Below are 14882 nucleotides of genomic sequence, written 5' to 3' on the forward strand. Positions count from 1 at the left end.
GCTTTACTCGGAGCGGCAGCTGGTGACAATTACGCCGGCGAATCTGAAGCACCGTTGCCGAAATCATCATCATCCTAACTACCATAAGCATCAACGTCGACGACAGTAGCCAAGATGCCGACGTGTCATCATGTCAACAACTAAACTCAATAGCAGCCGGTAGATGAACGCCTTATGCTTCGTCGTCTGAGTCAATTGACAATACAATATTGCGCAAAGCCTAGAGGACAGGATCGTCCGAGCTATTTGAGTTGACTCCCCGTCAGGGCCGTCGTCAAGGTGGGCACTTGGTGGCAGAAATAGCAGCGGTAAATGGCGGTTACCATTAGTACGATTCGTGGCAGTGTTGTTGGCACTGTGGCAGCTGTGGCTTGATGATGGTACACAGAGGGGGAATGTTGCTGATCGTGGTGAGGATAGTCGCGGTCATGTTTGCGATAGTCAACGAAAGACAAATGTTGGATCGGATACCATCAGTGACGTCACTTCCGGTGGGGAGGAAGTTGATATTGTTTCGACAATCTACATCGAAGACACGATGATTATTGAACAAATGTCAACAATCGCTATGTAATCCTTGGCATAATGCTACATAAACAGAATAGAATAAATCACATGCATAGATAACAAGAGGTTTTTGTAAGATTCATTCAACAACAAGTAATATACTACGGTGACATAAACTAAACAGTTAATGCAACTTAACAGTGGCAGGCAATAGAATTGCCCAACTATTACTTACGATAGTATAATCATATGATAGGATAACATCAACTCAAAAGTAAGCTGGCCCCTTTAGAGAAAGAAGAGGAGAGATTATACCGAAACTAGATCAAGCAGTTCTGCGTATCAGCTTTTCGACTAGTAAGGTCTCATCATAAGCGGTCAGGTAGGGGCATAGCTCTATTATGGCGATCTGTTGTGCAACACTAATACATTAATGAAGCCAACGATCTGTAGATGTACAAAGAGTTTCACTTGAGATATGTGCTGATCTATAATTTCGGTTGTCTAACTTCGAAGTAGTTTTTCGTCAACGTTGAGAGTTCAGGTTTGGTCCTAGTTGATGCTATCGATACACCGTTCTTCGTGAGCGTCGAATTTAACATGACCAGGTTTTTTCTACCTTTATGAGCCTATGTGCATATGACCATGTCTTCCTAGCTTCATCTGCTTTCAAAAGAAGCGCATGAACGATTAGAAGAAACGTGCACGCATTGTGTATCGTCACAGTGCAGTGACAACGTATTTGTTTGCTAAAGCTACGGGCACACAGTTATTTCTGTATTAGTTTTAGTACCGTTACGTGACAGAAAAACGTACAAAACAACTTACACCCACATAAGTGTATACATAAATAAGAATGGTTTTTGGTTTGCTGTAAACATCGTTCCGTATTGCATTTGACTTGAAATAATTCACGATATCTACGTGTAATTTTGTCTCGAGCGATGCTTCGACCATGATTCGGTTAGGTCAAATAGAGTAGAAATAGTCTAATTCAATAAGTAGAAAATCAACGTAATCCTATGACTAGCGCGGACGATGCTTCCACATACATGCCATGCCATAAAAAGGTCCATAGTTATATTACAAAGCCCTTACCCTCCGTCTATTGTACGCAAAACTGCTACACTCCCGCTTTACTGATATTTTGCGGGACACTCCTAAATAACAAAACAATATTGGGCATATTTTTCTGTACAATTGTATCATTTCGTCAGTGTTACGACAGATCAACAGAGCAGACGACTTACCGTACCATAGTAGAACACTATTTGCTTCAATCCATTGCTGCAGATCCGTTCTTTGTATGATATGTGTGTCTACGCGCAGGCTTCTGTGTGTATGGGTATGTGATCTAAAGTTGATTGGGAAAGTGGGCCGCTGACGCGAAGGCGATGGCATCTATGGCGACTTTTCAGCGATTTTCGGTAGAATAAGATCTGGTAGAGCAGGCAATGCCGTTGGAGGCACGAGCAGTCGAATTGTACCCCACATCTTATTTGGTTATAGGTTTGAAACAGACTGATCCCCGGGTTCGCTTGCTATTATTACTTACGACAAACAGAGAACGGGTCGAATTGGAAACACGGTAGTGTCAAGTTTTTTTGTAGGGTAGTTTCATTAACAATGTTCTTCTATTGGCGTAAGCGACAGTTTTAGGTGAGAAGACCCATTTGCCAACAGAGGAAGCGATCATTCTCTGCTGTTTACTATTCATACATTTCAATTTTCCAAGAAATAGATGAGTGCATGTAACAGTTTCACATTTAATACCTCTTCTGACTGGTAGCCATCTGATAGCATAATGCACATTCACGATAATAAAGCTAACTAAATAAAGAAATAAAATGAATAAATACAGATAAAACGATCGATGTTTTTCATCCATAAATACACATCAGCAGGAGATGCCAGGGGGTTAACTGGTATCATAAGATGGTACTTATCATTGGACGTGCCATTCTCAATGCAAGAAACTCGTATGAGATATATGTAAAGAAGAGCGAGCAATAGTTATTTTGTGTTTTTTTTCTGCTTGAAAAAATGTCTTACGAAAAACAAGAAACACACATATTGATAACAAGTCGGGACTCTCGCGTTCTAGTTATTACTTTGAAGAGCTCTTTAAAAAACCCTTGGCATCATGAAGGAAAAAATGTGCGAGTTAGAAGTGTAATCACAAAGGTCAATTGAAAGCTGTCGTTCAGTAGTCATCATATATCGTTGAGAAAAACGACTGATGCGGAAATAGATAGATGCTTATAATAGAAAAACCAAAAATTGTGTGACTATTTAACTACTAAAGGGGAACGGATAATAAACATTCAGGGCAAACCAAAGGCTACAATAAATTTTTGGTAATAAACATACACTTCACAAACAGAGTTCCAAAGGTCTTAAACTACTTCTGTAGTACACCCTAGTAATTCTAACTAATACCTATGCTTCTTCACAATCTCTGGCTATATGTTGACGATGCGCCGTGTGGGCAAGACGCAGGATGAAACCAATTACGTACGCGCAAAATCTTTTCAGCACGTTTACATTTATATCGTATCGAACCCTTTTGCATTTGTAGAGGCACCATATGAAAATTCTAAGTCCTAAATAAAAAAAAAAAAAACTGGGAGCTTTCATCCAAACAGGTCGGTGTAGGATGAGGGTGCCGATTTTCTACTGTCAACTTAACGTATTCTTTTCAGAGACGAATTCCCCTTAAACTCAAACGGACTGTTGTTTCCGAAGACTGAATCGACTTATGATACTTAACAAAATATGAAGTTGGCGAACTCCGTTACCAACAGACATCTTCGAGCAGTAATGTGGTCCTAGCATTAGTTAATTATATGGACAACGTAGATAGTGTCATAGTTGAAGCACGGATGCACCGGAAAACAATCGTTACACGATGGTTGCACTGGCGCGAAGAAGCAGCTAGATAATCATCGATTATCGATTTTACTGGCATTCCCGCTCGTGGCTCGTCACTTGTAAGCTTATTTCAGATTACGGAATTTCTCGCATCCGAAACGGAAGCATAGGTGGTGCACGTTCGAATAGACAGACACACGCTCATATCCTAATACGTAATGCCTATTCACGTAAATAGCGCTTCTACAACGGTCTCACCTAATCACATCAATTACAGTTCTGTTACGGTTTGTTAAAGATGACAAACTGGGCCGGCAATTACCAAAGCCAAAGACCGTCCTATCCAAAAATCACTTAAATCTCAAACACTTATTCGTCACTTTTTCAGACCGTGAATTCCACCTCGCACGCTCACGCAAGACATAGTAATGCAAATCGCTAATGGGGCTTAACCTCGACGTGTCTTTTTGTCGTTCATCTAATACGATATGAATGTTTCGATACCTGGTTTAAAGCTACCATAAAGCTATTTTACCTATTGACTAGAATGGCCGTATCAAATGACCTATAATAAATATGTATTTCTTACTAGCCGCACACGCAATCAATGGTTTAGGTCTTTAGGCCATGCAAAATGGAGTACAATTCAAAAGTTTTGATTTCGCTATTGGCTCCCCCTCTCTATCTCCACAGGGGTGTAACTTCATTCACGATAGTGATAAAGAAAGGATAACGACAGTAGCGATAAAAACAACACATCGCCCTTTTTAGCCACTTTATAGTGATGACGTGTTCCGGTAACGTAACGGCCAGTCTCTAGCACGTTCGTTAGCATTCGACGCACACCGTAAAAGTTGATCTACAAAGAAATTCCCTACTTAAAGTGAAGTTAGCATTATCCTCAGTATAGGCAATTTCCGTATGAGCGACACACCCTATACATTGACCGCAGTTAAAGTGATTTTGATTATTATTTCATATTTGCGGGCCAGACACTAGAGCACGGGTACATTGTAGCGAACTTTCTAAATCGGTCTCAAACCCTTTTTACTATTAATCGAACACTAATAAAATCAACTGCACACATTTCGTATAGTCGTCACGAAGTACGCGGACGAATACCAACGATGATTTGATCAGCAAAGCACTGCTGTTTGGAAGTCATAGGTCGTCTTTCACGTACGTTAGACAGACCACAGTATTGTGCTTGGGAACCTTTTCTTAATTTATTTTAGGTGCTGCACTATTGTACGACAATTGCGTCGTCGATTGCTGCTAAGACAGGCTGTAGACCCTTCGAAATATTTATTATATTAAATATAATATAAAAAGTCAATAGTGATATCCTTTAGACTGATGTTAAAATGATCGTATTGTCAGAAAGGAAGCTTTCAATTGAAGTTTGATTTCTAAATGTTTAACATAATAATTTACGCTTTAATCAAGATTTAACATTGTTTCCAAGGCAAGACTGGATGACAGCGATCTTCCTCGGGACGCATTTCGGTTTCTCGCATTTCAATTTTGTAATTTCAATTGCACTGTCAATTGACATGAACTCCAAAACATTTAGCTTAGCATGAGCCAAATGTGGCGCGCATTTTCAAATCCACAATTTACGGAATTTTTGGGTTAGCTCCGGTACCTTGAATGGACTTGACGTAGTTGATAAATTCGAAACCACAGAACACTCTGGTTGTATTACTAATAATTTACAATCCTACTAAAGGATAATAACAGCTAGTTGGTTGGCTGGCTGGAAAAGCCGAGACGCGTTAGTTCGAATCCTGTGAAGCAACATTACTACGGTGCAGATGTGTTTGTAAAGAAACGTGCCGGACCAAGGCAATAAGTGAATGACGGTTACACGTATGTTGAATTCTAATTAATTCAGCGTACTAAGGTGGCCTTCCTTTACACGCTGCGCTTTGTATGTAAAAGATATCTATATTGCAGTCATCAATACGACCAGCCTATCTCTATCGATATTCATTATTATTGTATTCCACTAAATGCTGTCTCTTTACATATCTCGGTTGGGTTAGCAATCGACCATTTGATACTTTGGACTGGATGATAGAGCTTTCCCCTCCTTTCTTCAGCTGAAAGAACTACGAGATACACACAGACGATTATAATGATCACGTCGCCAACGACGATGACAAAGTGCTGGAAAAAAAAACAGGCCTCCCGTTTCTTCTTTCATCCATTGAAGCTATTCTATTTGCACGAACTGCTACGAGATTTTGCGCATATTTATTAATGCAGCCTCTCTCTTGCGAACGAAGTTCCTGGCAGCGCAGGACGGCATAGTCCTAACATACTACAGGCACACGTCTGTACCCAACCATCACGAGATCTGACCAGTTATCACCATTGTGATTACTATTGCTGTTGTTTATTGATACAGTAGCCATAATATTTATAGCATATTAGGAAGCTGATACGCTGAAATCAGGCCCCATAGCCGTTTTGGGCTAGAATCATGGAGACATTGGCAAAACGGCATTTTTTGTAGCCCCGTCAACTAGGAGCAAATTAGAAAATTATTACCATTTTGACATTAAAATATATACAAAAAAATCTGGTGAGTACTTATGAAAAAGATTTCCAGTATTATTTATTTTGCATAAGATGGAAAAACTGGACTCTCGATAAACGAATCGTATATATATATATATATATATATATATATATATATATGCAGACTGCAACATTTCAGTTGAAACGTTTCTTTTTTGGGACTGTACCTGTAATAAATAAAAATTGATGTTTCAACGAATTTGTTTACATGCGCTAGAAAATCCTAACAATTATCTTTATTCAAAGTATTTCCTTTTTAATCCGCAAATGACCTTCTAATAATAACCGTACATTAAATTATTCCGATAGTTATAATCCCGATAAATTGTCGCTTAGATACGCTATATACAAAAAATTGCAGCGAAATTAACAATCCAAGTAGTAATAGGCCAAAGGTCCTGAAAGTGCAAATTCGAAACAGCAAAAAATTCAAAAAAAATCTAAAGCACAGAAAGTCTCGAACAGGCTAATCGTTGTTTGTCTGTAGGACCCAATTGACAATCAATATTTTCCTCCCCAACACGGCACATCATTTGTGTCATCAAAGCTGGCTTCTAATCTAGTGTGATGAATAAACCTATCTTCTGATTTGACGTATAAATTTTACAGAAGCCGCGTGAAGACTGATCGTAATGTAGACGGTCGAATTTGGATAAAAAAGAAGTCTGTAATGTTATTGGAGGTTTGTCTAGCGTGAATAGATTAGATAATAGCTCATTTACACCCAGGATGCACCGAACGACACATTCTTTGCCTCTACAGTAACTTTGTTGTTCTTTTCCCTAGGAATGAGGTAGACTTCCTAAAAAAAACGCGTGCCCACACAACAGAGTGTCCACTAGCATACAATTTAGGTGCCGTACCTCCGTATAGGTATAGATAATACGGTTTATCATATCTCTAACACGTCTTCACATACATTACGACTATGATTTATGATGGTTATTGCCTGGAAACATTATACTGATAAATGAGAAATTTTTGACTAAAAATCTAAACCGCCTGCACGTATACCATATTGCCGGTGCTGCATTCTATAAAGTCATATTATTATTATTAGTTATTCTATAGAGGAAAAATTCTAGCTTCGGAAAAGCATTGCTATTGTACTATAACGTTCTTAAAATAAAAAGTATTGAAAAAAAAGAAGAAGGCATTTTCTATGAAGAAGATCTATCTACAGACCAGTGACAGTACGGCAGCGAGCTAATGTATCTCCTGCTAAAAAAATGAGTTCGATCAAAGGGACACCACACGCTCTGGCCTATCAACAACTATAGAGCAAGACTAATTCGTACTAGGCAACTTTTTTTGCTAACGAATTTACCTTCCTGAAGTAATTCTTATGAAATGTAATAATTTGCCTAGATATATTATATTCGCTGGTCGATTTGACTCTGATAAGCTGGAGGAGCGCCTTCTCTTTTTTCGCCCCCAGTGTCTCTTTACAAAATTCATTTATGCTCAAGCTCCAATCGTTTGAGTCGATGTTCTTCAATTCTAAGATTCATTGATTGCACATTTTTTCTCATAATGATCATAAACGATATTAATACGAATACAAATGAGACCAACATCATAATCGACCAAATCGAATACAAATACGAGATCAACACTTACGGGCTTCTTTCACCATGGCTTGCTTCGAAGGCTCGGCATTACGCGGCACGCAACAAGACCATACGACGCCGCCATTGCAGAGATCCACGGGTCGCTTGCCCTGCATCCAGCACGATACGCCGAAACCACAGCCGTAGGAATTGCCCCGAAAGAAACACTTCTGAGGAAACGCTGTAATCAAACATTTTGAGAAAACGCTTATATATCACTTTCATTAATGTCCGTACATGTATGCATTTACATGGGATATTTGTAATTGACGTACGCTATCCGCAGCACCATACCGGAATCATTCGAAAAGCTTCCGTTTAGGCTTTTATATATACAAGCGTTACACTGCATTTCGTGGAAATGAATTAGCTATACATGTACATACATGTACAATCAGCACTGATACCTTTGGGCCTAACAGACGCTGATTCCCAACACACTGCATTAGTGCCATTTTAATTAAAACATTAATGATAACATAAATCATAGAAAGCAATCTGAAACCGGGAAAGCTATCGTATACGAGAATAAATATCGCCAATATAATCAAAGGGTCATTTAAGTAGATTAAGAGTGGCACAATATAAGACAAGAAAAAAACTCTGCAGCACTAGGCGTAGACTTTCTAGCGCATCAAAATTCAGCAGATTCTGCAATGTAGGGGCGTATACGCTCGCACATCAGAAACACCTCGTTGACTTGATTTTTTCCTCGTCTGATCCCATGTTGAAGAACGACCCCGTACTGTTGAAAAATTCTAATTATTTCCGAATACTTTTGGAACGGGTCTGTACTCTGTGGCCTGTAGAATGAGAAGACGAAGCCTATAGAGATGTTCGAAGAAGCAAATAGCAGTCCATTTGGGAAGCTTATATCGATTTTCTGTATAGCTTCAATATCATCATTTAGCTTCTTATGCAAATCTATCTCGTGCTAAAAATACAAGACATTTAAATGGTTTCAAATCGCTGAATCTATGCGCGCGTTAAACACTAAAGCCACTCCGCTACAGCAGCTGCTTGATTACCTTAACTATTGGGAGCTGTGTTACACCTGGCGAGATCAGCCAAAGCAGCGGTTATATTCAGCACTCGAGAAACATTTACAAAAATGTTACCAGGCAGAAGATCGAAAAACGAGCACCATTCATACACCAATCGAAATTTGATCGCGCGAAACCTGTGATAGATAAATCACATCACTGGAAAAATATATTGTGCCAGTGTTGATTAATCTTCGTTGACATCGTCACTTGTCATTGTCATTGTTGATGATGGCAAAACGATGTCTGAGGATTAATTGTATTCTTTTGTTTGTATCGAAATTCTTATTTAAGACTTTGTGCGATAATTCAGACGGTCGCGTTTGGTTCCGCCCGAAGAAAATGACGACCAGTTCTTGCCTCTATTGCATAAGGCAAGGAAATAAGGTTGAAAGCAAGACACTGTCCTTAATAAAATCAGGATCGGCAATGAAACTGTTTGGGTGATGCGTGCAAATCAGATGTGTACTATGCAATGAGAATGATGATAACAATTTGTCAAACCGTCAACGATTTAGGCCAGCTGTTTATTACCGATATTTCCACTATCCGCTACTTTATCCGCTACTTTTTTGTCAAGCATTGCTAGGTTACCATGAGCCTCAGATCGTATATTCATATCGCTAACTATACAAGCATATAATATTTTGGGGCAAGCTCCTCACTACATAAATAGCCTTAACGGTAAACGAAAAGCTTGTAGGGCTGCATGCGTTACAGTGTCTAACAGTTAAATATGTCCAATAAATATGAGTTCACAGCCGGCCAGTGTTCATATACTAAGACAATGGGATACGGCCCCTACAACTTAGCGCCTCATTTCCCGCACGAGCACCCAGAATTACTTGAGCATGGTATCAAAGGCTACTTCGATTCACGCTCGAGAAAATTTAAAGCTTAGAAAATCAAAACGTTAAACGTTTCTTGAAGATCTGTTTAATGAATCTAAAAGCTTAGAAAAAATATCGTTTTAAGCTTAGGTACTCCTGAAACCCCTATCCAACTTTAAGGCGGAAGATCGAAGATATACGCGCAATTTGTCCTAGCCTGTCCAAAACTATTAATTATAAATTTTCCCTCAGCGTAGCTAAAGATGAAATGTGTGCATTCGAATTCAAGGATCTTTTAACCCGATCCTTCTGTAACAAATCTTTTCCCTGTTCGCCGACATAGGATACATCATACGTAAATTCCTAGCTGTTCCATTCGACATTAAACGTTGATAAATGTCGACATTGCCAGCTTTCCGCTGCCGAACTTAACCACTGTTGCGCTTTATCTGGGTACTTCAAAAGATATACTACAGATATAGGCTCCTACCTAAAAAGGAAGGCCGTGTTGTATTCTACTGTGCAGATGAGCTTAATCATAATCTTACAAATCTATACCAAATAAAAGAGTTAACTCTGCTAGCACTCAGAGCTCCCGTCATTGCCAGCAAGCACACGCACGCACATTGCCTGCATCGAAATGTAAAATTAAGCACGGTATTGTACAAAAGGCTGAGCCAGCCGATAAGAACTGCCTGATATCTATACGTAGAATAAAACTGGTAAAATTTTTCATCGCAGGCGATGAATCTATCAGGTGTGGCACATATCCTGTGGCCGTGTGGTGGCACCATTGGTCTCGCGTGTGGTCATTCCGGCGATCCCTTCGTTTCTCATGCCGTGAACGACGACAATGGCATTGCCGTTGCTAATGTATTAGAAGGTAATGGCGACGATGACGACGACGACTGTCGTTACCTGCCATCAGCTGTGGTGTGAAACAGTGGTACAGCAATGGCGAATTGGGGTTGCATCCATCGAAACTTGGCGAACTTTTCCTGCTCCCTCTGCTACTTCTAAATATAGACTATATATATATATAAGTTGGATTAGTTTCTGGTTGCCAATAATCACTGCCCGACGGCACAAACCTGATCATTACTAACTTTCTATATAACGGGGTATGTAGCGACAGACGATTGGTAACTAGCGAAAATGATTGCTATCCCTACGATCTAGCGATTGGCCTTAAAGTAATGGTGTATATGAATACACATACGCACAATGACATTCAGAAGTTGTCGGCTACATTTCTTGCCGTGAACGCGCGCCTACTATATACGTCTATTAGATGATGATAGAAGAGTAATTGAAATTTTAACAGAAGAAGTTGCGTATCGTAAGAAATTTCTCCCAAAATAGGGAAAAAAAAACAACAATTTCATATTTCTAAATGGAATTCCCTTCAAGGTAATCAATTAAGACAAATCTGTTTTGAAAAACGTCAATGATGCAAACTTCAATCTGATCAAACTCTCATGTGTGAGAGTCAAACAAACATGAGACAGTCTACATGCACACCGGTTTTATGGCACAAAGATTAAGTTCAGTATTTACATTATTGCACGACAAATCGCGAACGTTAAAGCTTTAACAGCAACAAAACTGTGTGCATCAGTCACTATGTGCAAAGTATCAGCTATTGACCATTATTATCTACCGCCGAAACAGCACTTGTCGTTATTTGTTGTTAGGTAACTTCGTCACATGCAGCAAGCTACCTAGCTGACTGGAAGAACAACAACGGCGACGCCTGCGATTTGTGCGTATCCTCTTGCTATGTACGGAGAATCGTTTATTGTAAGCTATGGCTAAGTAAGGAGAAAATACGCAAGCAGTACTGGATGCGATATAGAAACGATAATTGCTACTTTCGCTGCAGCAGTCATCTGTCACCAGTACCAGAAGCAACAGGCGGTCAGACAGAACCCCTCGCTGCTTTATCTCTTTCTTCAGAAGCGGCGCACCCCGATATGGAAAACAAACATGGGGTCAATGTCGAAATAGCAACAAAAAGAAAAAAAAAAAGACAAACCATTTATGTTCGTATAGCACTGCTATTGCCTTACCGTACGACACCGAAAACTAATCGATGACTCCAGCAGTGAAATGACGGATCACTCGAAAACTTAATCTGTCATTGGAACTCTAGCCAATACGCTATGAAACGACCGCGGAACGGCGTAAGACTACGATACAGAATAGCCTAAAGAAATGTATTCCTCCGAACACTGCGGTTAAAGTGGTGTTAGATCGAAGTGTGTCTGAACCTGAAGATTTGAAGCGAGAAAGTTAACTAACTAAAAGGACATAAAATCAATAGAATGGACAAAAATTAAACGCTCGTTAAGTAGCGGCTAAAGTTTGTGGTTTACATCAGCCATGGGCCAACCAGTTACGGCTGTAAATCTGAGCTTCTCGTTGAAAGGTAATACGTCCGCGTAATTTGTGAGGTAACCCTATTCAATCAAAGCACTTGCGAGATAAAAGAGCACACTAACCATTCAGTTGAATCAAATTGTCGAAGCGTTCCAGACCTTTTTACTCGGTCGCTTATGAACTCCAAGACAGAAGATCCGGTACTTTGACTACGAATCAATTTATTATCCATTTTAGTTTTTTCTTTCTCGCTAAATATTGCCAGACCGTAGCCGGATTGACGGCCCTACTATTAGAGGTGGGTCGAGCGTTTCACTAGTGGTCTTGCTAACGACCAACATTGGCGTTTGCGTTGTGCCCAAGACATTATTCAACGTTCTGATCCATTCAGCCTTATGGCGGGCTGCACTGATCGTCAAGACAGCTGGTGCTCATCAAGCTGCGGGTCCGCAACCCACGGTTCGCCTAGCGCCATCTACACATCGCTTAAATTAGCGCTAATTGTGCGTCTTTGAATAAGATTAATTGCCACGAACGATACGAGCACTATCAATGCCAGATGTAGTTACAATAACATCAACATGATCGACAACAACGCTAACACTGCAACGTAAATATGATACAATCGAATCGAAAACAGTAGAAGTAGGTGAACTAGAAAGCTAAATGTAAGCCTTGTTCCTTCCAGGGGTCGCTGCTGCTGCTGCTGCTCTTGCAATATATCCTAATCAAAAACATCACTTCTCCTGGATGCGCATCTGGGTGAAATGGGGAGTTCGCGCAGGCGGCGCCACAATCGTGACGATTTTGAGAGCCACTTACCTCTAGATATTGTTACAGTTGAATTTACACCAGCAAGAACGTCACACCATGAGCAGCAGCAGCAGCAGCAGTATATGTACAACATCGCTATATATAGCACAAGAAACTATCGTTCCATAACGGCGGCTTTCCTCTTCGCGCCGTTCGTAAAGGACGGAGGGGCCCTTCATACTCATTATGCACAGACAGACTGCAGCGAATGGACGAAGACGGAGTCAAAAGTCCAAAACCCAATACATTCGAAAGCGCCACGAGGTAGCCACCATAGAGCCGGCATTCAACAGCCAATGCTCCGCAGTACCCTCGCTTGACGTAACACACAGAGAACCGCAACGCACTACAACACAGCGACATCGCCAGAAGATCCGAAAAACCCACCAGAAGCGTCGACAGCAGCAAAAAAATCGGCGACACCTTACTAATAACAAAGCGAACTGTGCAAACCCGGAAGACTGCCGCCGTCTATCGCAACGGTTTTCGTAATTTTTTTATTGTTAAATAGCCATAGAAAGGTAAAAACACAGTCGCACAGCTTCCGTGTATACAAGGGGACACAAATGCGGGCGCTCGGGGCTCATCAGTATGAATAGAAGAAGGGTGCTGTTGGGAAAAAGGGAGTGGGATGAAACTTTCATCTCGTAATTGTCCGGATGCGCCTGTTTTCAGTCCTGGCTTAAAAATTTCCAACAATATCATCAAAATGAAGCGGCTTTTCACTGCACGTCGTCTGACTGGTGTCTGTTAGTGAATGAGAAATTGTAATGATGATAACGCTTGCAATTATGAAGGAACTCCATATGTGTTATGCATGAGGACCCTATTCGACTCGGAATGTACTAAATTCATCGTCGCACTGGTCTGGATGTATAGTACTGTATATTTCTCTCATGCTATTTATTTTATCAGCTATTTGACAGCAAAACCATTAGATTCTGAATCCAGAGGCATGATTGATCCATTCAGATGATAGACGTGTTTCAAAACTAACTTGTTTGTTTAGATAACAAAGTTGACCTGTAATCCCAACGATGCAAGGTAGCCGCTATACTAAATGCGTGTTTTAAAGCATCTTTTCTCTATTAGGATACTCAGAAAGATCAAAAAAACAACCTAGATTGATCGCTATCTCATTGAAATGCGCGTCATGCAAGAAAACTAAGCGCGTTTCATGATTAGGCTTTGAAATGTCAATCATAAAATACTTTCCTCCTTTTTTTCTTACTGTTTCCATGCTGATTAAGCGTAACAGTAGCTTTCGTGGTAGACATGTCGGTGAAAAATTTAGGTATATTAACTACCCCGGAAATAGGTCGTAACAAAAACCACTCGAGTCTAATTATATCTGAGCTATTATCCGACGATGACAGAAATGAGCGAAATAGGCTCGAGCGTCCCTCAGAAGGCTTGCGTATCGAGCGCGTAGCATTGTAGAAATCACAGCATGTATTCAGTATGATCCCGTCATAACATTAGTTCAGGCACGCGCCCGGACTATAGTGACAGGTTTTCTTCGTGTACTACATTGCCGGCTTCATTGGTCTGATATCCATTATATATATAATAATATTATCATTGCTTTGCGCTTGCAGCCTCACACTTGTGCGAGGATTTCACTCGAATGGAATCGTTTTCACCGTCGTCATGTCCCACGCGAGTACGCGAGCACCCCAAAAACCTCGATGTGTCATGCATATCTAGTAGCCACTCGAAGAGAACGATTACGAGCCAACACCGGAACAGACCTTACAGGAAATAACGACGCTCGTGTTCATCCCAGTCACAAGATGAGTGCGGACGCTATACTGAAATATGATAAATTCTCTCCTCGTATAGGATCAGATACCACTATATCAATCGTCCAACTTGAGAAGGCCGCAAAACGAGAAAAACTACTGACCCGGGCATAATAACATTCAGCTAAAAAACCAACATGCGATGTAACGGTACGCCCCCGGGGGTTTTTTGATTTAATTTCCATATCCGTAGCCAGCACAGACGCATTCCAAGTGTTATGTTTTAAAAGAAAAACTAGGGACTAATTACGACAAGCGGAAATCGATAGGATCTTTGCGTGGATAAACATACGTCTAATAGTTTATCATATATCGGTAAGATGAATTTTCTTTTGAACACTAATTTCATAAAACTCTGCGTTAAAATGGCCATCGCAATGAATTTTACCTTCCTTTTAAGCTTCATCGGCATTCGACAGGAGCTGTAACCAGGAAAATTTAAGT

General features: G+C 40.4%; 1 protein-coding gene across 8 annotated transcripts in view; it reads right to left on the reverse strand.

The window, feature by feature from the left end:
* The window catches only part of LOC111251609 (trypsin-1-like), a 43575-nt gene that overhangs the window by 9275 nt on the left and 19418 nt on the right, over positions 1 to 14882 (reverse strand). For 7 of the 8 annotated variants that reach the window (XM_086991357.1, XM_022808326.2, XM_022808321.2 and 4 more), the window contains one exon: positions 7582 to 7752. In XM_086991357.1, the coding sequence (XP_086847483.1) occupies positions 7582 to 7752 (171 nt within the window). Of the gene's footprint in view, positions 1 to 7581; positions 7753 to 11945; positions 12344 to 14882 lie in introns of those variants that run through there. The other variant, XM_022808328.2, reaches the window with a different exon arrangement.

The sequence above is a fragment of the Varroa destructor genome, unplaced genomic scaffold, assembly GCF_002443255.2.
Source record: "Varroa destructor unplaced genomic scaffold, Vdes_3.0 BEIS01000005.1, whole genome shotgun sequence".
Taxonomy (NCBI): Eukaryota; Metazoa; Arthropoda; class Arachnida; order Mesostigmata; family Varroidae; genus Varroa; species Varroa destructor.